The 27908-nt window shown below is 40.2% G+C and overlaps 2 protein-coding genes across 4 annotated transcripts in view; one reads left to right on the plus strand and one right to left on the minus strand.

Moving 5' to 3' along the window:
* The first annotated feature begins 5111 nt into the window (after nucleotides 1-5111).
* Nucleotides 5112-26950, plus strand: LOC137298591 (atrial natriuretic peptide receptor 1-like). Its single transcript, XM_067830886.1, has 23 exons — nucleotides 5112-5154; nucleotides 5809-5970; nucleotides 6433-6798; nucleotides 7397-7554; nucleotides 8836-8970; nucleotides 9604-9739; nucleotides 10520-10608; nucleotides 11348-11504; nucleotides 12187-12274; nucleotides 13044-13215; nucleotides 13779-13856; nucleotides 14847-14951; nucleotides 15578-15649; nucleotides 16099-16261; nucleotides 16514-16663; nucleotides 17045-17213; nucleotides 20770-20922; nucleotides 21885-22008; nucleotides 22539-22607; nucleotides 23003-23177; nucleotides 24196-24294; nucleotides 24811-24902; nucleotides 25759-26950. The coding sequence occupies exons 1-23, from the start codon at nucleotides 5112-5114 to the stop codon at nucleotides 25813-25815; spliced, it is 3012 nt and encodes a 1003-aa protein (XP_067686987.1). The 3' UTR covers nucleotides 25816-26950.
* Nucleotides 26951-26953: 3 nt separating this feature from the next.
* The window catches only part of LOC137297787 (uncharacterized), a 41910-nt gene continuing 40955 nt past the window's right edge, over nucleotides 26954-27908 (minus strand). The window contains exons 13-14 of one of the 3 annotated variants that reach the window (XM_067829736.1): nucleotides 27676-27797; nucleotides 26954-27301 (exon numbers count right to left, since the gene is read on the minus strand). In XM_067829736.1, coding sequence (XP_067685837.1) covers nucleotides 27264-27301; nucleotides 27676-27797 — 160 coding nt within the window. In that variant the 3' untranslated portion in view covers nucleotides 26954-27263. The remainder of the gene's footprint in view (nucleotides 27302-27675; nucleotides 27798-27908) is intronic. The other 2 variants (XM_067829734.1, XM_067829735.1) reach the window with 2 other exon arrangements.

The raw sequence follows: 27908 nt of genomic DNA on the forward strand, positions 1-27908 counted from the left end.
CAGTTTGACTGTATTGGTTTTGACTGATTTCTGTCAGTAAATGCTTATGAGGTGAGCGAGTGATGGAAATCCTAATGATGGAAGTCCTGATATTACAATTAAATGCATCCATTTGACTTCGACATTCCAAAAGTCCCTTTTCTTTTTATACAGTTTTCTCTTCACGTCAAGTCACTGTCCGTCAGTTACAGATCTGGGTGTCTTATTGCGATTTATAGCATACGTTGGGCATTCTATAAACATTTCCATGTGTATGTTGAAGGTCATACTAATGTCCTCTTGAATGTTTTTCCCTCTTCAAACCAATGTTAGCCCGATTAGTATAATGTTTCTTGTGGCTTTCACAGAAAGAGTAGATTTGAGGTTTAAAAATTGAAACGTAAATTCCAAAGTTACATAAAAAAGGAAAGCTTTCCATTTCAAAGTTGAAATCTGGAAGTAAAGTCACACTTTTCATGTGTTTGTAATAGATTGTTGAGTACGTTATAAAAATTAAGAAATAAAGTAACTATATGCTGTTTAAAACGTGGAGCACATTTACTGATTATTTTGGATTGAAAAACTTGGGGGTTGATGTGTTGATATGATAATAATGGATGTTGTGAGAGAGCATCACCACTTGCACTTCCTGATAACCATAATTGTTTGAACAGTTATCACTCTTGAACGTGACAAACTGGCATGTGTACGATTTTCTTTTTCAAACCGAAAACAACTCCTAGAAACAAACACGAACGTTATCGCTTTCTCGTCTTGTGCTATCGCTTTCTCGTCTCCAAAATTTAAGGCGATGAGAAAGCGATGGCCCAAATCAGCTACCATACTACAGTGATTTATCGATCTTCGACAACTTCCAAAATCAAGAATGACACCCCATGCGCGTGTGTGGGGCTACTGTATTCTGCACATGCATGACGTGCGTTGTGTTGAGGGGTGGCGATGAAGGGAAAATTGTAGTGCGTTCATGAGGTGTCTGTCTTTGAATAGTTTGTTAACACCTTATAACTGCTATCCAGATTTAACGTTTAAGTATTCTACATATTACATTGTCGTGTGCAAAAGAGATAAGAGGGCAAAAGGATAAAAGCTTGTATTTGATACGTGGATACCAGGAGAGCAAGACCATAAGCCTTTATTGTGATTTTTTTTAGCTGTTTATCGATGGTAAACAGATCACCGGTGTCTCTGTGCAGACATCACATCCTCATCAGACATAAAAGAATAAAAGAATAGCATCAGAGTCACAAATACCAAGAACAATAATATAGATTACAGTGCCATGAACACGTGCAAGAAAATGAAAGTTGCATGAACAAATGCAAGAAAATTAAAGTGACATGAACACAATGCTAAAAGTCAAACTGACATAAACACAATGCAAAAGTGTCGTAGTGCCATGAACACAATGTTAAAAGTCAAAACTGACATGAACACAATGCAAAAAGGCAAAAGTGGCATGAACATCATGCAAGAGAAATGGAACTGACATGAAAACAATGCAAAAAAGTTAAAGTGGTCTGATTACAAGGGGGAAAAGGCATGAACACAAAACAAAATGCTCGTAGTACCAAGAACACAGTGCAAAAAAAGTCAAATTGTCATAAAAACAATGCAAAAAGTCAAATTGACATAAAAACAATGCAAAAGAAGTCAAAATTCACATGAACCTAATGCAAAAGAAGTCAAACTGACATGAACACAATGAAAAAGGTCAAGGCGAGAAAGAGGTTGCATTCGAAATGTCCACATCCGATGCTCCGGAAAATGGTAATCATTTCCTGTCCCAACATTAGTACCTGCCATTCACACAATGTACCTAAAATTCAGAGCAGTTTTTGCCTAATTCTGCACATCAGTAGTGTTGTCACTCGGCAACGGCCTCTAAATAAACCAGACAATCAGTTGATCATTACATTACGACTGCTGTGTAGATGAGATGTAGAAGAGATTCTGATGCTTATAAGTACAGACATACGTTTGAGAAATAGAAACTGAAATATGTTTAGAGAAATGGTACTTACTTCCCTAACAACATGTCAGTAAATGCCAAGGGTTAAATACTCTGCAACTGGAACGAACGTATCAGAGTGTGGTATAGCTGAAAATAACCAAGATCATATAAATCACAATGGCTTGAAAAGGAGCGCACAGGGTAAATACTATTAATCCACGGATAATATAGGCAGGATCCGCCCATGTAGAACAGAAGGAATGTATTTCACGTCAGCCTTAAAACACCTAAACAACTTTCATTAAGTACAATGTAGCTCCACGCAAGGCAGTGAAACTACCAAAAGAATTTTTCATTTTGCAGTTGTAACATTTCTCGGTGTTTGTGGAAACGTTTACAGTGGATGAAGTACTAGACGTAAAACATTTATGACAGTTGACAAGCTGAATGAATTAACGGGGATGAAAACACGCAGAAATATTCCACTTCTGACGGCAGTTCCTGATGCAGATCATTGAGGCTGGCGGCAATCTCATCAATCACAACAGTCATGGCAATAGCATTGATGACTATAAGTCTGATTTTACAAGCTAATTAGGTTTCTTTATACCCTGTAAAGTTGTTTGGCGGTTGGGTAGCTTAGTGGGTAATGCGTTCGCTCGACGCGCCGAAGTCCCAGGTTCGTTTCCCACATGGGTACAATGTGCGAAACCCTTTTCTGGTGTCCCGTGCCATGATATTGCTGGAATATTGCTAAAAGAGGCGTAAAACTAAAGTCTCTTACTCACTCACTCACTCACTCACTCACTGTAAAGTTGTATGAAGGAAGTGATATTTTGCTATTGTGTGAAAGGAATCATTCAGTCGACACAGACGAATGATTCCCTCATGAAACATAAATGCTAACTTTTCACACTCCGGAGTTGTCCGACCTGATCAATCTGCGTATTCTGCTGTGTTTAGTCTAGACAAATTTAAGACACAATTCAAAAAAGGTTTTGTCTGTTATGTACCTAAAGAAACATGAAGCACAAAAATATATTTTGCAGGCTCTTGGTTTGCTATTTAACAGACAAACAGTAAACCATACACGCCCGAATAGTCATAGAAACGGATTGCCCGAGATATGTAAAAGAAACAATATATTCCTTGTTAATGATTTCGTGATGAAAGAACAAATGCAGTAGGTTGGGTCGTTTGTCGTTTAACGCCGCACTTAGCAGTATTCCAACTATATGGCTGCGGTCACACGATCCAGTGGTCAACATCATCAGCATTGATCTTCGCAATTACTGGAATACTGGAATCTTATGAAATATTAACCAAATCAGCGGAATACCTTGACATGTGTCAACCGAATCAGCGACCTCTTTACCGCCCGATCTTGTTAGGGCCGCCTCTTACGACAAGCATGGGTCTTCACGGGTTAGAACAAAAGTGAAACGGGAGAAATAGTGCTATTTGTTTCCTTTTTATTCTGCGGAATGTTAAGTAACACACTTACCAAACCTAACAACTCATACCTATATTTTCACTATTTCAACCCGACACGTCAAACAGTGTTCACAGTACCACTTCACTCAGCATGAGACACGCAAAATTTTAAACAAATCCTCACATAAATTATTTTCCGTTCCATCCAAAATGCAGTTCTTATTAGACAAAGTACACACGGGAAAGTCTGACTGTAGTAGGTTTGTTTCGGCTGGTTGTTAACACTCAGCAATATTCCATGCCTCTGTTCGGTAATGATCGTTGCTGTTTCGCAGTGACATATGCGAAAATTGTTACCATTACTTTGTGCCTGCTTAAGTGTATTTACAGCTCATTATCTTCATGCAATCAACGGCACACTCACAGGTGCCATAAGCAATCACATCATCAGATGATCAGTTTGTGCATTTCCAAACTGATAATAACAATATAATCAGTTCGTGTATTGTGTACAAACAGGGTAAAGAGGAGGGATGTAATTACTCCATGCTGCATATACACGAGTCTCATTACATCGCGACATGTGTTCCTTTTCGTGTTATATTTACGCCTCAGCGGGAGTCGATATGCTAAACGTCAAAATTCCAAATATTTACATTTATTGACCTGAAAATCATCCGTATACAGGTACAACACTCGAAGCAACAGTAGCACGAAGTTGCAATTTATTATATGAGCAAAAGTATATTAGATATGTTATAAAACGCTATTCCTGATGTTACCTAACGAGACCAAACTGCTGAAGTCTTCTTAAAGCATGTGTCGGGCAAACTGATTAAGTTTATAAAAGGGTTGTTTAACTACCATATGTCTGGCCATGTGTTTTTGAATACAGTCAGGCCGCGTTAGTCCAGACACCGACAATCCGATTCCCGCGATATCCGAACAATAACTAGCAGCAACCAATCTTGTTTGCTATGCAAACAAACTGTAATAAGGTCTTTTGAAACGTATATACGTTCGTATGTTTTTGTATCGCCATGTCAAAGGGAAGTAACTCTACTGTAGTTGTGTACTGTAGTCCGGATTAACGCGGCCTGACTGTAGGTGACAAGTAGTGATGATACCATGTGTGCGTATCGAGGTCTTTAGGTGGCACTCGTCAAGTCAAGTCAAATGATCTGAAAAGACGAGAACACATTGTTCAAGTCAAAGTAGCATATTGTCACTGTTGTGTCAATGGCTGTGTCACAGAGGTTCCTGCTTTGCTGAGGCATTGAATGTGATCAAACAACTGACTGAGCAAGAGGCAAATGATCAAAGCATGCTGTATCTCAAACTTTGTGAATTGTAAAATCCACAGACCAAACATGGAATAAGGCCCATTTCTTGTCCACATGGTATGGTAGGGATATTGGTAAAATCGTAAAACTCATGTACACATTCCCCAACTCAGGTGGTACAATCAGGAGAAGGAAATAAACTTTTTCACCGTTATTTTACAATATCAGAACATCCAAATACTCAAGAAGATCTTGGTTGAATATTAATATCATCAGTACTTAACACTTTGTGAGAATATGAACATCATGCACAAGCAACTTCACCGTCGACGAATGAGCACTACAGAATGTTCCATGCAATGTCCATGGTTTAACGTCTAAATATAGAGAGTTAGTTAGGGAGTTAAGTTTTACACTGCTTTTAGAAATACTCCAGCAAGATCATGGCCTGGGACTCCAGGAGTCGACTTCACGCATCGTGCTCATGTACGGTATTAAACCCGGGTATTCGGCGTCACGAGCGAACACTGTAACTACTAGGCTACCCCGCCGCCCCAAAATGGCATTTAGAAGTGATACACATGAAGAGTGGAAATTTTAGGAATCATCTTTTGTATAATGAGCGACATGACAAAAGAACAAGAATATACTGTGAAACGCCTTACCCTTTAGTATATATTCAGATGGCATACATTTTCACCCTTTATATGCTGCACTATTAAACAGAGAAACACACTTTATTTACACCATCTTGTCATATATTTTGAACTTTATCCAACAACTTTCAACTATTGAACATACTATTAACGTAACTCAAGTAATCAAGATCATTATCCAAATGAGTAACAACTGTATTGACCAGACGTGATGCAGGTGAGAAGAGATGACACATATAACAGTTGGGCTAATTTGTGGCAAACTGTGAAGCCGGCTCATTCCCCCTGTATACGAAAACGCTGCATTAGATTGGCGACCACTTCGGGAAGGGCATTGCATGCAACATGTACACCACGACCGTGGTTTGTATTCTTGGTACGTTTTTATGTTTGGTAAATCTTACCTTGGCTGCCAAATTTAGAGCTAAAATAGCAACAATCGAAGTGAACGATACCCGTTATTCGTTCGCCCTCCCTCGTTCAGGCCCAGCGGTGAATCTAGCGTTAGGCAAGGCCCAAAAGAAGTATGGAGATCTGATCGACTTTCAGGTTACATTTCGGAACAACACATGCAATGGCTACAGAATCGGCGCTCTGGCAGCAGACGTTTACTACAACGAGGGAGTCACTGCTTTCATTGGACCAGGTGAGCGTCTTGTATTTACATTTTTTCAGTCAGTATGAAGGATATTTAAATTGCACAGATATCCACTCATCTAGTGCATGTTCAAGGCGTTGTTATTTGTTTCCCTCAATCACTGAATATCAGTCTCAAAGGCACGTCGTGTTATCAATCTCAGCTCCTTTGGGAGTATACAGCTCTTGCCGCCCCATTATAAGTTGTTTACTGGTCTCGAAGAAAACATGGATTGATGTAAAGTATCTTCGTAAGGGTATCCCACTCGATCACAAACAGTCGACTCATTCATATGCATATAAAAATATTACAAGTAAAAGTTGATATGCAACAAATTACATGGGCTCTTATATCTTTCTCGATGTAATCACTCCTGCCAAACACTGATCGATTGTCTCCAGTTTGAAGTATGATTGATTTCACATTTTTTTAAAAACAAAATAAAGAACATATGCATGTAAATTTCCCCAGCTTGTGGCGACGCTGTGGAGATGCTCGGCTTCATGGTAGCAGATTGGAACATTCCTCTGATAACTCCAGCCGGAAGTACGGAAAACCTCGGCGATATCGAACAATACCCTACCATTACAAAGTTATCTCCCTTTGGGCTGTTTTTGGAATTTACTCAAACCATCCTTGAGTTGTACCACTGGAGCCATATAGCTCTCATGTATGACAACAGTGACAGATATTCTGAGTCAAGTAGAATGGGAAGGCTATTCCACCAGACCTTCAAAACCTCCATCTTTGACGTTACTCATCTACCTTTAAGAAGGAAGCGCCTGAATACCGCGGGATACCGATTCATTCTGGAGCAGGGCAGCGAGAATGCAAGAGGTGAGTGTGAGTGAGTGAGTTTTGCTTTACGCCGATTCTAGCAATGTTTCAGCAATGAATGTGAGTAAGTTTGATTTTATGCCTTCTTTATTCTTCATGTGTGAAATCGAACAAGAGTCTCGCTCGTCACGCCGAGGATCCGGGTTTGATTCCCCACATGGGAACAATATATGAACCCCAGGCGTAAACTTGCTAGAATATTGCTGCGCAGCGTAAAACCATACTCGCTTACTCACTCACCTTGATAGAGATGTTAAGATGCGTCATTCTTTATACTTACAGGCATGGGGAAATGTATGGCATTTATGAAAGGTATATATCTTGGGCATTATTCAAACAGAAACGTAATTCCTGGAATTTTCTATGTTGTTCCCATAGATTTGACAGGAGAACTTTTACACCGGGCCATTTTCAGGATTGTTAACCATTTTCTAGACTGGGCCATTACCCTTGTATCAATATAGCAGACGTCAAAATTGTAAAGAACGTTAAACATTTTTTTTTCAAGTGTGCGAATCCCAATCCCTGTTATTCCACAAGTTTGTTTATGAAAACTCTCATCAAAGATTGAAAAAGTAACATTTGTCATGTTTAACAGTCTTCATCATCCACGCTCCTGTTGATGTTGTGCGCGAAATCATGCTCATTGCCCATGAGATGGGCTTCACCAGAGGCGAGTACGTCTTTATCATCACAGTAACTCTACGGGAGAACGTCACCCCTGATGTTTGGCAGAGAGGAGACGAAAGCGACGAGGCAAGTAGCGGATTAGACAACGACACCCAAGACAACCTCGTTGCAATCTTATCGAGGGATCAAGGTGGTATTGTCATCTAAGTAGAGTGAGAGAATGAATAAGTCCGTGCGAGCGTGCGTACGTGAGTGAGTGCGTGAGTGGTTTATCAAGCATTATCCTGGCAATATCCCGGGATTATAGAAATATGCTTCACACCCATTAGGAGCATCGAACCCGGTTTTCAAGTGTTACGAGCGAACGCTTCAACCACTAGACTTCCCCGCCGCTCTCAAAGGAAGCTCAACTGACCGTGTTGAGAATACACTTTCTACGACCCCTGTTCCGCCTGCCTTCCCTCCTTTCACTCCTACCGGCGACTATTACTTAAATAATGTTTCAATGTTTGGGCTTTTTTCTAAATTCAGCTGCGTCAGTTTTACGCTTTGCCCGGTGCCTCTCTCTAAGGGTTGTGCCAAATATTGGCAACCAAGGTACTTTTACTGTGAAAATGTTTCCCACGTGATTCAGTTGTAAGCGTTCGTTCTTGGCATGAAGACACATGCCCGATTTCCCCGTACACTGTGTGCTACGTGGAAACTATTAACTGCAAAGTTTAGTTAGATGAGGTTTTCGAACTTGCAAGGTTTAAGAACTTTACCCCTGTTTGCAATTGTATGGTTATATAATTTGTCTTAATACTGCCATTTGGCATTGTTTGAATAACAATATATTTGGACTTAATACCGCTATTTGGTATTGTGTGAATACCAGTATATTTCGAGTTAATACTGCTGTTTGGCATTGTGTGAATACCAATATATACCGATTTAATACTGCTGTTTGGCATTGTGTGAATACCAATATATATCGACTTAATACTGTTGTTTGGCATTGTGTGAATACCAATATATATCGACTTAATACCGCTATTTGGTATTGTGTGAATACCAATATATATCGACTTAATACTGCTGTTTGGCATTGTGTGAATACCGATGTAGTTTGTGTACAGAATGGTGTTTTCCATAGTATGAATACCGATGTATTTTGTGTACATAATGGTGTTTTCCATAGTGTGAATATCGGTATATTTTGCCTTAATATTGCCATTTGCCATTGTGTGAATATCTATATATTTGGACTACATATTGCTATTTGTCAATGAGTGAATATTGGTATGTTTTGAGTTAATACTGCTTTTTGCTATTGTGTGGATGCCAGCACGTTTGCCTATGACACTAACGTTCAGCAGTTCTTTAATATCAGTATGTCTGTCGTATAAACGCTGCTCTTCACTGTAGAAGGCACTGGAAGCATTTCAAAGCGTATTCTTCCTGGCCTTGAGAGAATCGAAAACCCAGAAATACGAACGCTTCAGAGCAAACGTCGTTGCCAATGCTCTGGAAAACTGGGATCTCGACTTCGGCGGGGATGATGTGAGTAAAACCGTTAGATTTATTCATTTCATAATTATTATACTGATAAATTATGATCCAATGTAGTTGTTTTACAAATTATTCAAATTCAGAATCCTGGAATGTTCACTGCGAGTATCTGTCTTGATAAGTACCTCTTTATCTCACAGCGTCAGTCACTGGATTGTCTGGTCAATTGTTTACAAACCGCATCGTAAAACTCTAATATTGAGAATACGGCATCAAAGGAACACATGATACAGTCATATTTGTAAATCGACTCTGTGGAAAGTGGTTTGTCCTTTCTTGTAGAGTATGCCATGTGTCTTTGCGACATGCATACCTCGTTAATAAAGTATTAAAGTGAATAAATATTTAACGATATTCACATTTTTAATTTAGTTTTGCACAATATACTAACTTCAAGAGTCACATGTGACGGAAATATGTGACTTTCTCCTTCCGAAACAAATATATAGTTATTAGGGGCATAGTAAAAACGCAAATACGAACCCTTGTACCTGTTCATCGGTGTAATCAACAGCTAAGATTAGAAATATCACATTTTTTTCAAAAAGTGAGATTGGATGTGCAAACTGAACGAAGATTATTAAGAAAAAGTGGTCGCTATGTGTTTGCAATGTCTTCCCACAGCCTGGCGACTTCATCGTAGGCTACCACGACGCCGTCTCTATATATGCACAGGTGTTGTACGAAACACTCAAGGAGGGGGGCGACCCGAACAATGGATCAGCCTTGACAAGAAAAATGTGGAATAGGACGTATCTAGGTATGCACTACACATCCCGACTGATAGCAAGGAGAGATATACACACCAACTACAACCAACAACTGAGGAAACAAGAAGGAATGTCATACCATGATATTCTATACTGGACAAAAATAGTTAGGGATATATATTAAAATTTGGAAATTTTGAATAATGATGTATTTATTCAAGGGTACAATACAATTCAATAAAATATCCCAATATCACCAACTTATTTTGTCCAGTATATTATGTTGTAGTTGTAACCATTTGCTCAATCACATGATATCATTGGCAAAGCCCGACATTTTTGAAACGTAAAAGGACAAAAAACTAGCTTCACAAAACAAAACATCATCGAAGTACGTTTATGAAATTGAGAAATGTATCAGTAAAACATGGCGAGTGTGAAACGTCTTTTACATAAAATGGAGTGTTCTAGATGAAGTTCTGTAATTTAGAGTTAAGTCTTTCACATTCTCTGTATTAGTTTGTAGCTTTTAACTGCCTGAACTATATTCCCAATACGGTATGATAATATATTACCTGCTTTTTCATAGCAATTTCTACTGTTACTCTACCCATGTATCATATTCAACAATAACCAAGTACAGTTAATAAGTAAAACTTAAAAAAAAAATCCAAAGCTCATGCTTGAAGCTATCTGCACCTTCTAAGAGACAAAACGGGGAATTTTGTGAGTAAGTTAGTCTTGTTTTCCTTCGGTTATACAACTGTGCGTGAAGTGACGATGTCCAGAATATTTCAGAGTGGTTTGCAATCACTTCATGTATTGTGTAGGCGTGGAGAGGAACATCACAGTGGATGAAAACGGAGTTCGGGAAGCGGACCTTTTCCTCCTCGATTTGACAAAAGCTGGGAGAGTTATTGTGAGTGTCTTTATAACTCCACTTCATTAAACATCCCAGCTCGAAAGTGCTGACAAGTTGGATATTTTTCCGGTGCATTTTTGTGTAATATCATTCTTACAGTGCCTTAAATTGTCCCTGAGTAACACTTGTTAATTCAAATTGAATCTAAATACACCTTGCTGACAGACATGACAACCTTAGTGGTTGACATATTATTCTAGTTTCATTTCCGATTGTATGATGGCCACAAACTCATAAACAAGGGAGTTGCACCCCACATCTTATAAGAAACACTTAATGTAGCAGTTTATTTCGTAACACAAACGCATGATGCAAAAAACGAAGTTATAAGATGTTTTAGGTGAAACAAAGTTTATGAGTTAAGACAGAATAGACAAGACATGAATTATAAAGAAGAGTACAGGATAGACTGAAACGAAATCTGTGTACGTTTTGACATCAACTTCATCTATCCTGTCCTCTTGTCGTTGGCCTGGGTTCCGTTTCACAAAGCGTTCTTACCGGTGAGACCGCAGGAAGTCTATGTTAAAGTAGAGGAGTTGCGATCATCGTAGTTTCGATCATCGTGAAACGTGACCCTGGGACGCCCTGAACATGGTTGATAGTCAACATTTTCAAATACTATCCCTTACTCTTCAAACAGCATATATGCATTGTAGCAAATGAAATTTGAAAACCTTTCGATCCTGGGGGAAATAATGGTTATTCGGGGTGACTGACTACTCGTGTCATTCAGGCTGTGGGCACTTTCCTGGGAGGATCAAAGACCTTCAGGTATACACCAGGCAGGACCATCATTTGGCCTCACAACGCTGGTCCCCCACCAGACGTCCCTGAATGCGGTTTCAAGGGACTGCGATGCACGTTTATGGGTGACATGTCCCATTTAACATGTGAGTGGAAGTACCTTCGTTTCAGTGCATGATATGCAGTTCCTAAGTACTTGTCGAGTTTACCCAAACAAAAAAAAAACAACACCTGATCTTACCTACCGAAAAGGGTAATGCTGTTATTCAAGTAAAAGTTACATATTGTTTCTACGTAAACATAGGATGGGAGTTTATTTTGTTGCAGTGCATCTGACGAGTTTCATATGCATTTGGGTCGAAATCTGACCTACCTACCTACCTACCTACCTACCTACTTACCTAGATTCAATATCAATATTTAATCATATATGTGTACTCTCGCAATATATCATTGAGAACCCTGTGTCTGCGTCCTTAGGGGACGTTTGTAATTATCAAATATGTCCACCAATTTGCTGAAAGCACCGTTCTCACTAAGGCGGCAGAATAAGTGAGTGTAGTTTTACGCCTCACTCAGCAATATTCCAGCTATATCACAGTGGTCTGTAAATAATCGAGTCTGGACAAGGCAATCCAGTGATTAACAGCATGAACATCGATCTGATCAATTGGGGACCGATGACAGGTGTCAAACAAGTCAGCGAGACCCTAGAACATCAAATTTATAATTTGTATCAGAAAATATGTCTCAGAAATGTATGTTACTATTTCATAAATGTTCGGTTGGTGAAATGAGATGAATAATGTTTTACTGTTATCGATTCAGTGTCCGAGGTGAATCTGATTGGAGCCCTGGTCGGAACCATTTCTCTTCTGATACTCATCGGTTCCACGGCTTTTTTTGTACAGCTCAGGTAGGTCATAAGCTATTGTGTTCTTAGTTCAGTTCAGACGGACCATACAAGTTACCTGCTCATTGTATTGAGTGAGCAAATATTGTAGGTTAGAGTGTTAGATATCTTGGGAGAACGTTTGTATTATATGATTTCCTACACGAGATTTCGAATGACGTTTACGGCTACGTGTGATGTCATTCCAACCTTATCTCACAATAACAATGGAATAGCTTCAACAACGTATACGGTGCATTTGAGGTGACGTTAGCGTTTGTGGAACATAACATACGGGGGTTATTAAATTGGTTATTTGAAACTTGTTGTGAAATAATACAATTAATAACTCATGCACTAAACATGCAATACGTTGCTGAAAGAGTTCATCATTCCTGTCTAGAAGTTCTTGTCCTTTAATTTCCAAAGACTAAGGGCGATGGGGTAGCCTAGTGGTTAAAGCGTTCGGTTCGATTCCCCACATCGGCGCAGTGTGTGAGGTGCAAATACTAGCGAGTATGTACACATTTTATCTTGGGCGGTGGAGCAGACAAGTGATTAAAGCGTTTACTCGCCAATTAAAGCCCCACAAGGGTGCAATGAGTCAAGCTCGGTTCTGGTGTACCCGCTGCTACTGGAATATTCCTGAAATAGACGCAAAACCATACTCACCATACAAAGAATAAATCACATGCGTAGTTTAATCACGCGGCTTGTTTCATGCTGCGTCGACCTTGTTCACAAAGCATGTAATTTTCTGTCTGACTCAGCAACTTACATTCAACTGTTCCAGATACCGCAAGAAGAAAACTGTTGTGGACAAATTGTGGTGGAGGATAGATGCTGCCGACATCCACATTGGCTCTTCCAGCGGATCACAGGAAAGTCTAAACTCAAAATATAGTTCCCTCACCCCTAAAAGTGACTCTGTACCATCTTATTGCGGCGGATTCGGATTATTCAGGGTAAGTGTTCATGCGCACATTGAACTAAACGGGTTTAGTAGATGCGTTGAGTGATAATACTTGTTATTTTGAATTATCTTATTTGACTAGCGACACCGTTAAATTAACTTGTCCTCTCGAATTACAACATATATACCACAAACACTAGCCCTATCCCGAAGATTTGATAAGTGTCAACAGATTATTATCACAGACCCGTGAAGGTCCCGGTGTAGAATAGGCCTTCAGCAACCCATGCTTGCCACAAAAAGCGACTATGCTTGTCGTAAGAGACAACGAACGGGTCGGGTGGTGAGGCTCGCTGACTTGGTTAACACATGGCATCGGTTCCCAGTTGGGCAGATCGATGCTCATGTATGTTGATCACTGGATTGTCTTGTCCAGACTCGATTATTTACAGACCGCCGCCATATAGCTGGAATATTGCTGAGTGTGGCGTAAAACTAAACTCACTCACTCACTCACTGATATTATAACATATAGTGTCCTCGGTCTTATCATGACGTTTGTGATGGTTTTCATTCATTCACTAACTCACTCACTCACTCTACCATCTGTTTCAGGGATACCCCGTACGACTGAAGAAGATAGATCTCCTCTCTATCATCGTAGATGAAACCCTGATAGAGGAATTCTTGCATGTTAGTATGTTGTGACACAGAGTTTTTTGTCACCCGTTATGATCCGGATTAGAATCGGTCTTCCGTATTCCATGCTTGGCGTAAAAGGGGATGAATAGGGTCGGGTGACTTGGATGAGGCGCGTCGGTGTATCTCACTTGCATAAAACGATGTTCGTGATGTGGATGACTGAACTGTCAGGCCCAGACTCGATTTTTTGCCGACTGCCTGTATTGCTGTTATAATGCTGGCTGCGGCGTTAAGCAACAAAGAACCTAACCAGCAACAAGGTGCAGTTTGATAACGTGTGCTTAATAACACTAGAAACTGTAAGCTCTATCAATTGACTATGACACCAGGTTCGAACGTTGCGACAACCCATGATAGATGAAACTGGCGGCTAATGGGCGGTGTGGCTTGATGACAGCTTGATGTCGTCGTTGACACGTCTCAGTATCCCACTTGCTCATGTTGCCAGTCACTGGATGTTCTGATCCAAACTCGATTATTCACGGATGCCCACGAATAATTTGTGAGATCACATAACTCTTCACCTAAAGACACGAAGAGCTTCTCTCTAACTGAAAACTTATTATGAGCATGACAAGAATCACTTTGGATCTATGTGGGGCTAATATCTATGTATGGTTTGGCTCATTTTTACTCAAATTACAAACATCACCATCCGAAACACAGAATTATCAGCTTCAATCTTCGGTATCACGAGCACCACTGTCCTACAGAAATTAGTCATAACCAACGACATTTAAGGAAAATTAACAATTAGGACCGGTTTTAGCATGCGACAGAATATATACTGAAGAGCAAAAGAAACGCAAGTGTCGAAAGAACGAAATCTCATAAGGTAGGCGTTCATGTTTATGCCTTCTATCTAAAAATATGACAAAAGACAGACTTGCATTTCTTTTGTTGTTCAGTATATGAAAAGACAGGTGTGATCTCATTATTTTGTAAATAAACTCGTGTTAATCAGTGTGCATAATTTGTCAGATCCGCGAATTGAACTTTGAGAACCTGGTCCGGGTTCACGGAGCTGTGTTTGAAGCTGAGGAGAAGTATCTGGTAACGGAGTTCTGTCAGAAAGGAAGCCTAACGGTAAAGCATTTCTCTTTCAGCATGCCGTATTTCATCTAATAAGCACCTGGATGCCAATTTTTGAAGGACCTCCAGACACAGCGCTTAGTGCGGTGCTTCTTGGAGACCCGCCGCTTATAGCGTTTACTTGGTGTAACGTAATTAATTCTTAGTGTGCTTTGGGGAATATTCCTTAATAAATCTATTTTGGGATCAAAAGAGACTACGTGTGTCAAAAAGGTATAAGGAAAGGAAGCGTTTATTAGAGGACCGCCCTTATAAGACACACGGTGCTTATTGGAGGAAATACGGTGGTAGATAAAAAAATTGTTCTCTCTCACATTGATGGCAAGTGTAGATGCTACTTTCTTAGATCGTGAAAAGCAGCTGTCTTATACGTCTGGACATATGTGATACACAGTCGGATTATAATAAGTCAAAGCGACACATCCATAAGAAATCTCTGCATAAAGGACATAGGAAAGACCCGGTGACACAGCCCATCAGGTATCCTGTCCAATAGATACCACCAGTCAACAACTACGTATACTAATCTGTGTTCCATTAATTTGAGTGAAATCATGATACGATGTATGTTGTCTTTCAGAATGCATGTTTACTGGAAATATTTCCATCTTTTCTTATAGGATATAATTGGGAATAGCGACGTAAATCTAGATGCCCAGTTCAAGTTCTCCATTTGTATCGACATTCTTAAGGTAAATTCACACAGAGAGTGGAGGAGTTTATTTTTACTAAAACCTGCAGACGTTGGTTTGATTGAATGCAAAAACTGCTAATTATTTCCTAACTGAGAGGAGGGGTAAGGTCATGTCACAATTATGGGCACGGAGAGTTCTTGGATGGGTGACCGTGACACCTTGACTCTTTAGAGTTTCAAGGGCTTCTGTCCTGCCCCGCAATGAAGCACACGCGATGCATAAGGTCTCACATTAGGCAAGTGAGTTTGTTCAAAATTACCCCTGTCCATCCAGCAGAAAATGGGTACCCGGTGGGATAGATCATATGGCTATTAACCTTCTAGCACCTTGGGTTATCCGGGGTAATAATAATTAGATTATGCTATGTGGGCATGGTTACGTATGGAAATAGCGTCATAGAAATGCACTGTTGTTATTTATTGTTATGAATTTGCTCTATACATCAGGGTCTGTGTTACCTACACGAAAGCCCCCTTAAGAAGCATGGCCGACTTACCAGCAGCGTATGTTTGGTGGACAACTGCTTCTCAGTCAAAATAGCCGATTACGGACCTCATCTGATTTTTAATCAAATAAAACCGGACTTCAAATCTCAAGAATTTAAAACAGGTAACAATATTTACCATATTGTTGATAAGATTATGTTTTTCTCTTGTGGTATTCAATTATAGCTTCTGATTCCGTGTCACTTTCTGGACTTTCACCCTTCTCGAGGTACACCATTTTTGTATTACATCGTATATACATGCACACTAAGTAACTTCAACACTATTTCCCATTTACGACTTAATTGTAATAATTCGTTTTTTAATAAATTCAATTTCGATACAAAATTATGATTGATGTGAATTCCAACAACAGAATGCTTATGGCGTGCACCTGAACTCCTACGGGCCAGGGACCTACGTGGAAGTCGGGAAGGAGACGTTTACAGTTTTGGGATAATTCTACAGGAAGTTTTCTCTCGAGATTCGCCGTTTGGAAACGAGACTGAAACACTCGGAATCGATGGTATATTTTGTATATTTATATTACAGACATTTGTTTGTGATGTCATCAGAGTTTGCCAATAACATACAACAAATGAATGTATTTGTTCACATTGTAATAACACCTAGTAATAATTAGCTGGATGGTTTGCCGAATTCAGCCATGTCCCAGCGATATGACAATCGAGTGATCAACAGCATGGGCTTCGATCTCCGTATTCTGGATATGATCTTATGTGGCAACCAAGTCAACACGCCTGACCACCCGATCCCGTTAGTCGACAGGCAAGGGCAACTTTTCTCTGGTTTATAGCCGAGAATATGACATTGAAATGTGTAGACACAATCACTGTCAGTGACGAACGCTACGTGAACTTATGTCACGATTTATTTCATATTTCAGTTGTCCTATCCAAGATAAAACAGGGCGGTAACGATCCATTAAGGCCAAACTTTGACGCCCCATCCTCACTGGATGCGATGAAATTACTTATGTCCCAGTGCTGGGCTGAAAATCCAAAGGAGCGACCCCAACTAGCGACAGTAAAAAAGGACCTCAAAGATATGGCTGCGTAAGTATGGAAACTGTCCCTGTTTTCGCTTATAAAAGTGTAAGTATTCCCGTCCATGTCCTAAGAGTCGTTAACACAATGAGGAATCCAACCCGCGCATGAAAATGTATGAGCGGTAAGTTTTACGCTGCAGTCATATTACAGCTATATGGCTGTGGTCTATGAGTAATTGAGTCTGGGTCAGACAATCTAGTGATCAACAGCATGAGCATCGACCTGGGCATTTTGGATACGATGACATATGCCAACTAGGTTAGTGGGCCTGACCACCTGACTGCATTAGTCGTTTCTCACGACAAACACGAGTTACCGAAAATCAATTCCAACCTGGGCCTTTATTCTCGAAACCCTTAAGAATTCTGAAGTTTGGTCGTAGCCAATGTGTTAAGAATGGGCATAAGAGCTTCGTAGGGCTACGTACGTTTCGAGAATAGCGAGCCTGGATGTTCATGGGTACCCGTGAGGAAGGGGAAACTGCTATCACACTTACGTGGTCTATTCCATGGCTTCATAATTATCATATTCGCAATGATAGTCCAGACAATGACGCAATCGTTTATGTGGAGGATCTCACGAGGTCAGCAGTAGAGGGTACGCTCAGGTAGCTTAGTGTTTACAGCGTTCACTAGTCACGGCTAAGATACGGGGTTCGATTCCCCACCTGGGTACAATGTGTGACACCCATTTCTGTTGTCCCCGGGCGTGTTATTGCTGGAATATTGCTAAACATATCGAAAAAATCACTCACTCAGGAAGCAGAAGGTCTAACGACGTCACAAATGATAACTCGTAACACTCAGGTATCATTCATCTAACGACGTTACCAATGATCTCTCGTAACACTCAGGTATCATTCATGTAACGACGTTACCAATGATCTCTCGTAACACTCAGGTATCATTCATCTAACGACGTCACAAATGATAACTCGTAACACTCAGGTATCATACATCTAACGACGTCACAAATGATAACTCGTAACACTCAGGTATCATTCATCTAAAGACGTCACAAATGATAACTCGTAACACTCAGGTATCATTCATCTAACGACGTCACAAATGATCATTCGTAACACTCAGGTATCATTCATCTAACGACGTCACAAATGATAACTCGTAACACTCAGGTATCATTCATCTAACGACGTCACAAATGATCATTCGTAACACTCAGGTATCATTCATCTAAAGACGTCACAAATGATAACTCGTAACACTCAGGTATCATTCATCTAACGACGTCACAAATGATAACTCGTAACACTCAGGTATCATTCATCTAACGACGTCACAAATGATCATTCGTAACACTCAGGTATCATTCATCTAAAGACGTCACAAATGATAACTCGTAACACTCAGGTATCATTTATCTAACGACGTCACAAATGATCATTCGTAACACTCAGGTATCATTCATCTAACGACGTCACAAATGATAACTCGTAACACTCAGGTATCATTTATCTAACGACGTCACAAATGATCATTCCTAACACTCAGGTATCATTCATCTAACGACGTCACAAATGATCATTCGTAACACTCAGGTATCATTCATCTAACGACGTCACAAATGATAACTCGTAACACTCAGGTATCATTTATCTAACGACGTCACAAATGATAACTCGTAACACTCAGGTATCATTTATCTAACGACGTCACAAATGATAACTCGTAACACTCAGGTATCATTCATCTAACGACGTCACAAATGATCATTCCTAACACTCAGGTATCATTCATCTAACGACGTCACAAATGATAACCCATAACACTCAGGTATCATTTATCTAACAACACATGTCTAACGAGCGAAACATCAGATACGATAAATGGTATCTGACAAACAACTGTGTAATAAGCAAAGCAGGAACTAGGTTAGACATGTAATAACCATACACGATTTAAAGGCAAAATGTCACACCACACTTCTCTAAAAATATATATTGCATTTCTCTGCATAATACTAATTATCAGCCCTCAGGGAAGCTACCCTATAATTACTAAATGTATACTACTCACAAAAATATAAAAAAAACCCAAACAAACAAACAAACAAAAAACAGTCAGTATCTTGTGTGGCCACCATTAGCATCAATGGTTGCTTGGCATCGGCGTCCCATAGACTGGACCAGATTCCGGATGAAGTGTCTGGGAATGAGTTAATACTCTTCCCTCAGGGCCACAACAGAGCAGGTAACGTCTGTGGCTGAGGGTCACACTGTCGCACACGACGATCCAATTCGTCCCACAAATGTTCATCAGGGTTAAGATCCGGTGATCGTGAGGGCCAACCAAAAACCTGAACGTTGTTCTAGGCAAGGAAATCCCTGGTTATTCTTGCTGTATGTGGCCGAGCGTTATCATGCTGAAAAATGACAATCTGCCCTGGACTTGCCCTGGACTTGAATGAGATCTCTCCTGCCACTGTATGAGATTTCAGCCCAAACCATGACACTTCCAGCACCAAATCTGTCCACTTCCTGTACACAATTTGCAGCGTAGCTTTGGCTGCGACGTCGATATACACGTACTCTTCCGTGGGGAGGTCGCAGCATGTAACGTGACTCATCACTGAAGCAGTTCGCCACCTTTACAATGGCCATAGGAGATGTTGGCGACACCACTTTCTGTGTTGTTGCCGATGTTGACGTGTAAGGACAGGTCCTTGCAAAGGTCTTCTGGTACGAATACCAGTCCTGGCACTACCGATGTTGTGGAGGATGCTGTGGTGAACCTGTTCCGCAAATGTCGAAGCCGAGTAGACCTGTCCTGAGCGGATGTGGTCACTCGGGGTCGACCTGACCTGGGTCGATCACGTGGTGACCCTTGCTGCTAGTAGCGATGCCAAAGTCTTGCTATGGTACACTGTGACACATTCAGTTGCCTTGCAATCGCAGACTGAGACTCCCCAGATTAACCAAATTAACAATCGCATTGTTGCGCTGAATCTCAGTAAGTCTAGGAGTCTAGGCATGACTTTACACCAAATTTAAGGTTGTCAACTGTCGCAAGATCATTGAAACCCCGACCTTTTTTTTGAAATGATGCGTGGAATATGCATGCAAAAGGAAATGCATGAATTTCTTCCCGTTCACAATTTATTGCATTTATTGAGGAAAACAGATTTTGGTGCGTTTGGGCGAGTTGTCCTCAATGACAATTGATTCAAACTTGGAAATGTTTGGGTTTCCTTTTTTGAGTAGTTTATTTTAATCATTTCGAATGAATTACAATTAACCATTTCGCTCTTTACAAATATATACTACGCTCAAATCTGTAATTGAAACATTTTGGGCATACACAAACAACATCGCGTGCGTCAGTTTCCGATGTTTTGTTTATATCCATACATGATACCTTGGCAATCTGTTTGGAAGCTGTACGCCTCGAAGTTTCAATTATCGATTTCAGGCAAGTCGTGTGGGATAATGAGCCGTTTGTTGCATTAATAGGAAGCTAAAATGGGTGCATATGCCCCCAATATATGTGAAATATGAATCAAATATTTGTGACATTGTGCCTTTAATCAGCAAATGACGTTTCAGACGGTTTGGTGCTTCCGGCAACTTCTTCAACAACCTTCTCCGTCGTATGGAGCAGTATGCCAACAATCTGGAGAAGTTGGTGGATGAGAAGACTCACAGAGTACGAGAGGAGAAGAAGAGAACTGATGAACTTCTCCACCAGATCATTCCAAAGTCAGTGCAAGTAGTGTGAGTGAGTTTAGTTTTACGCCACACTCAGCAATATTCCAGCTATATGTCGGCGGCCTGTAAATACATGTAATCGAGTCTGGACCAGACAGTCCAGTGACTAACAACATGATCATTGATCTGCGCAACTGGGAACCGATGACATGTGTCGACCAAGTCAGCGATCCTGACCACCCGATCCCGTTAGTCACCTCTTACGACAAGCATATGTAGTCGCCTTTTGTGGCAAGCATGGGTTGCTGAAGGCCTATTCTACCCCGGGACCTTCACGGGTCCAGTGCAAGTAGACAACACACTACACAAACCTAACCTAACAATCCCTCCTCTAAGATTAACGTCATAATTACAACCTCCAGTGGGATTTTTCTGTTTGGGAGATCTTTTGTTTTGTTTTTGTTTTTCTCTTTTTTAGTGTTTTAGAAGTCTTATTAAGTTTGCTTCTACAAAATCACAGTATGAGCAAACATTTACATTTTTTTAAAAAAGAAAAAACAAAACCAAAAAAACCAAAATCCCAACAGATTTTGACAGAGAGTATTTCGTAACCATTTAGTTTACGAACACATATATTTTCACATGGACATATGCATATGTCGATTCACATGTGGAAATGAATGTATGATTGAATGTTACGATAATGAAATGGAAAAGGAAAAGTAACGATTTAAACAGTTAAATTTACCGCCAAGCACGATCGGAATCGTAAAATTGAATACAATATCTCTTTCCGCATGTACTCGGGCTCAGTTGTGAAGACAAAATTATAAAGGCTAAATTGTGAATACTAAATTTCGAAAGCTAAATTGTGAAAACTCAAGTGTAAAGATTACACTATGAAGACTATATATGAAGACTATATTGTGAAAACTAAATGCTGAAAACTAAATTGTGAAAACTAAGTTGTAATGGCTAAATGGTGAAGACTAAGTTGCTTTTCGTCATTTCAGATCTGTTGCTAACCAGTTGAAACTCGGTAAAAGAGTGAAGCCCGATTCGTTTGAGTCCGTGACCGTGTGTTTTACGGATATCTGCGGTTTCACCACCCTCTCAGCTCGGTCCACACCCATGCAGGTAACACATTTCATCTCACCTTGCAGGCACCTGCACGATTCTGATTGGTAAGTAAATGTGCAGCTTTTTTTTACATGTTTTCGAAAGGAATGCTATGGTATATTGTCGTTCGACTCGTAATAAATATAATTTAGGGAAATTTACCCAACTGATCTTATTGTAATATACGGTCTGCTGGTCGTTTTGAGAGACGGGCGAAAACCGGTAATAATTGCAGAAAAAGTTTTAATTGAGAACTATTCGTTGTCAACCCAAGCCTCAAGGTATTGTGTAAAGGTACTACAGGGACCCAAAAGTGAGTGTGTGTGAATATTGCTTGAGGGAAATCAATCATCATTATAGAAAAAATGGGTTTTAAATACGATAAATTCATTCAGTTCGACCGACATAGATCTTAATTAGAGTTGGTTTTCATTCCCTGTGATTATTATCAAATCAATATGTCAAGAAAGATATTAACCAATTACCAAAGGTACCCATCTTTATCATGTTTGAACTTATATTATATTTTTATCAATATTCTTACACAGATTGTTGATCTCCTCAACGACCTTTACTCCTGCTTTGACGACATCATCGATGGATACGATGTTTACAAAGTAAGTGTAGATTCAGAGCACGCTTACAATATTCTGAACAGCAAAAGGAGCCCAAAGGAGCTCGTATTATTTGCTTGTCACGTTTTATGCAAATGCAGTATTTTAGCTGACTGACCACGTGGTCTATTATATGTAGAACTGTCCGCATGTCTTCGGAAATCTGATTTTCATTGTCTATGACTGATATGTCAGCACTATACTGTTCTCGTGGATTCTGAAATAGGCAACAAACATGGATGTCATCGTAACCCAGTTACGCAGACTGATACTCATGGTATCAACCATTGGATTGCCTGGTTCAGACACGATCAATCATATATCACCCTCATGTAACTTGAATATTGCAGTGTGTGACATTAACAAGCGAATATACGAATAAATATTTACCTTCGCAGGTGGAAACAATCGGCGATGCATACATGGTCGTCTCGGGATTACCAGTACGGAACGGTGATCGCCATGCACCCGAGATCTCTCGAATGTCTCTGTCCCTTCTCCGGGCTATTGACACCATCAAGATCCTGCACTTACCAGATGAGAAACTCCGTCTGCGAGTCGGCATCCATTCTGGTATGAAGTACCACGTGTGTTGCAGCTCTTGAAAAATCCCTCTTTAAGTATCCGTTAAAAAAGCCAAATTTGGCATGTACATGGGTAAAAAATTATTGATTATGTTCAGTATTTATTACTTAGTTTAGTCTTGTTCGTATATGAGAATGTACTCATCTAGGGCTCGATTCCTTGCAGGAATACAATGTACAAAACCCCTTCCCTCTACGCTACTATTGAGGCGCAAAACAATACTCTATCGCTCATCTAAAGATATCCGAAAATGTATTTATTTTATCATTTTTAAATGAGACCTAATGTCTTCTGTGGGCAATATTTAGCTTTGATCTTATGTGTACATTTATACTATACTACTCCGATATCCCGCTGGTTCAGCTGCTGAAGGGCGCTGTTTTCCCTTGATCATTGGATGTCCATCACAATGGCACATAGTATGTTCAATCTCAACTCCTTGGATATCATACATCTTGCAACCCACCAGGCGCACCGAGTTAATGTGGCTTTCCCATCCTTACGAGGTACCCGTTCACAGCTGGGTGGACTGGGACACATAGTCACAGTACTTTATTTGCACGGTGTTTGCACGTATTCGTGTCCCCATCATCTGGTCATCTACCAACGGATGGGTTCTTTTCGTGGGTTCTTTTAAGTGTACAGGGTTGTGTATTGCACACTAGGGGTTGTGACAGCACTGAAAGAGTCTGCGCACAAAGTTGACTCCAAGGCTTTTTACACCCGGTCACAGGTAGGCTCGACCCCGGCACCTCCAAGCTCGCTGGATTTATAGCCTGGCGTCTTAGACAGCTCTTCCACCGCGTCCTCATTTCAATTAGTTTCCTAGGTGAAACTGTCAGCACATTGTTATGATGTAGTTAGAATTGTACATTGCACAATCACAATCAAGTGTGATGCATATGGTGTGTTCAACAACGTGGAGCACACGGCTTTAGACGTTTAACTTTTGTTTGTATTTATAATTTATATTTGTCTATGCCGGAAACCTCTTCTTGCTGTTTAGGCCCCGTGTGTGCCGGTGTGGTAGGACAGAAGATGCCCCGATACTGTTTGTTTGGCGATACCGTTATCACCGCTTCTCGGATGGAATCTCACGGAGAGGGTTTGTATTCATTCATTCATTCATTCGTTCGTTCGTTCGTTCGTTCGTTCGTTCGTTCGTTCGTTCGTTCATTCATTCGCCCAACTGACTATCCATCTCTAAGTCAGTGATATTCAGCATTATGTGTGTTGTTTCGTGAGTTCTTCAAACAAATATTGGTTATAGTACTTTCTTTTTAAGTCATTTGCAGTCATTTAATCCCTAGATGACCCTAATTTACGACACCGGAATGGTTTATCAGTGACGATGCCTCACCAATGAAGAGACAGTAGGGTATCCGAGTGGTTAGAGCTTTCCCTCGCCAAGCCGATGACCCGGGGTTGATTCCCTACATGGGCTCAGTTGTGAAGCCCATTTCTGGTGTTCCCCGTCGTGATATTGCTGGAATATTATTAAAAGAAGTGTAGTACCATACTCACTCACTCACCCCCTCACACACCGATAAAATAAAGTATTTATTGTTTTTGCATTACTGTTATAAGTTTAAGTGACACTTTTTCGCTTCCTTTTCCACAGCCTGTAAAATTCACATAAGTGTGGATACTAAGAATATCTTGGATCGATGTGGTATCTTTATCATCGGGTCCCGTGGAAGTATTGACGTCAAGGTGAGTCATGGCTGAGGTGTCAAACGTGATAAACAGGTAAACAACAAACTTGAGGGGCGGTGGGGCAGCTTAGTGCTTAAAGCGTTTTGCTCGTCACACCGTAGACCCGGGTTCGACTCCCCAGCCGTGATGTTTGCTGGAATAATGCTAAAAGCCGCGTAAAGCATTATTAATGGTCAGTGGGATATGTACTGGATTCACGCACATTTTATAACAAGTAAAATTATTAGACATATATTACAATGGTGGCTAGACAAGATGAATTGGAATATTTGTCTGATATATAATCTAGAACATGAAGTGGAAAGGTGGAAAGACATCGCGAGGCATTGTTTGGATGTAGTGATACATCAAAAACAAGATAATCCTTGAGCATGGTCAGTTTTTCTCAACTGCCACTGTATTCCATGTTCTCGGCTTGGAATCCGAATGTAAAGGGTACGTTGCAGAATCAGCCGCTTTCAATCGCACCAATCGTTGTATGAGGTTGCTTCATTCTCGAACCAAAATGGCTGGTTAAGGAAATTTGAATTCGATGGCTGAACAAGAATTGTGAGCTGGGAAATGGTAAAGACAGCTTACATCCCAGCATCCTCAGTTTGTTCCACAGGTTCAGTGTAGTCATCAACAATCATAAATCCATTATCTTGTCATCAAGACTCTTCTTATACCTTCTCTATTAGGGCCAGACGAGCAAATGGTAATCACTGCACCATTTTGGAAGAGTGAGATACGCTTGAAGCTGTTGTAAGCCCGGAATAAGTGATTCATTTGCTTATTTTCCTGGTTTGCAACGCACCCATAGTATGTACAAGCTGTTGTTGTTTTAATTCCTGCTGCTGAATGTATGTTACAGGGCCTGGGATCCATGAACACATACTGGTTACTTGGAGAGAAGATATGGAATAGATGACAACTGACATTAAACGGAAGTGAACGGACATCAGACTGTACAATGTCTTCGCTAAGGCCAAGTAACTGTTCTTATGAGCTGTTACTTGAATATTTGTAAATGATGAATGATGTTGCCACTGATGGAAAGGCTAGTCTCAACACCGACTGCATTAACACAATGGCCTTGTAATAAACAGGATGTTGCTTAAAACATTTGCCTTGTAATAGAAAGGATGTTGCTTAGAAATATCATTCGTTATAGCCGAAAAAAACCCTAATGATCAAAGATCGTCATGTATTATTATGGGTGGTGTTAATGTTATTGTCGTGTTGTTGTTGATGATGATGTTGTTTTCCGATTTTCTATGTCACCCGCCTGGAATGCCGAACTGTGGGAATTCATTTGGAAGTTCATGTCAGTCATCCTTTATCTCGAATAATTGAGTCACGTATGATGTAAGTTATTGATGTTTCGCGAATTCAGATCTATGGAAGGGAGACATCTCTAAAAAGGTTTTCTTTTGTCTGCAAAATTGCCTAACTCTGATATTCATACGGGCCCCGAGGGACCAGTGAACAACTTTTATTGTATGACCATTTTATGACAGCCAGAATATTACAATTTATATAAAAGACCATAGAACAATAGACACTGTAGCATACTATGTTTAAATATCACTGATTGAAAGAAAATGATTTTTGTTTCTATGTTGTAGAAGTCTTTTTGTGCACACAAGTCTTTTTTATTTGACAATTAGGAGCAACACCAGCGTGTAGGAATATACGTACCACAGACCTATATCTGTTTTGAAGCTAATCTATTACCAGTTTTACAGTAGTGTAGCATCTTCGTGTATCTTAACGTTTCTCTATCTTCCAAGCAAACGCCTTTGCTAGTTACATGCTTATATGTAGTCTACGTTTGTAACGTGTTTACACAAATAATACCAAACAGAGTGTTCTAATTTGACGCTGTTCGTTAGATAGTGACAAAGTTTTGTCTGCAATACATGCATAAAACTCAAACTTTGATATTTTTTCATTAATCATCCAACTGATATGTATTATCGTACTTGCTGATCAACTGAAATGACTACATTGTATTGTTCATTGGAACTGTGTTATTTATGCGAAAATAAAATAAAGAACACAAATTGTCTTGTCTTGTTCAATCCCAGATTTGATCAAGGGTTTTACTTGAAGAATGATGATAATTGTTATAAATAAACAAGTTCAATAATTATCTCGGGAAAGCGATGCTACGTCATAGATTCTAATGCCTCTGTGTGTGTGTGTGTTCATTCATTCATTCATTCATTCATTCATTCATTCATTCATTCAATCACGGGGCAATCACTGTGACCGTAAGTACAACAATAGTGAAGGGTGGGGGGGTGGGGGCAGTATTTATTGAAAGCAAAACACGTTATGCATCTCCATGTCTGGATAATCCTTGCACTAGCTAGCCTACCCAACGATGTTGGAGACCGCGACGGCATGGCCGACTGAAAGAAAGAGAGAGAGAGAGTTCAACTTACTTCTCACAACAATGTTCAACTACAGTTTCAGGTGATGAGGAATAACCAGCCATAATTCAGTGAGTTTAGGTTTTATGACGCACTCATCAATATTCCATATATCTGGCGACAGTAGATAGTCGAGTCTTGATCAGACAATCCAGTGATCAACAGCATCGACCTATGCAAATGAGTCACGATCACATCTGTCATGCTTCTCAGCGAGTCAGTTTGTCTTAATGCGATAGGAAGTCGTTATCAATGACTTCTGTTCTGCAAACATGTGTTCGCTAATACGATAAGCCCAGAAACAGGTCGGAAGGCTTGTGTCGGTATGATTAATACAACTACCGTGACCGTACATGTTTCACAGCCGTTCTGTTTAGGTGAGAGGAGGTTGTTGATGCTGAGAACGGTCTTCCTGGATGAGGCTGAACACGTGGACATAGCGGACTGAACACACTCGTCAATGTGCTCCCGCATTCTACAAGATACGTATACATCATTTAAACGCCAGACAATAACCAGTATCGTTTACTGACTAATACAAATTCAATTGCAGGCACCCAGCAAACAATATTTTCGTGTAAGCGCT

This window comes from Haliotis asinina, chromosome 10 (assembly GCF_037392515.1).
Source record: "Haliotis asinina isolate JCU_RB_2024 chromosome 10, JCU_Hal_asi_v2, whole genome shotgun sequence".
In the NCBI taxonomy this organism is placed as follows: domain Eukaryota; kingdom Metazoa; phylum Mollusca; class Gastropoda; order Lepetellida; family Haliotidae; genus Haliotis; species Haliotis asinina.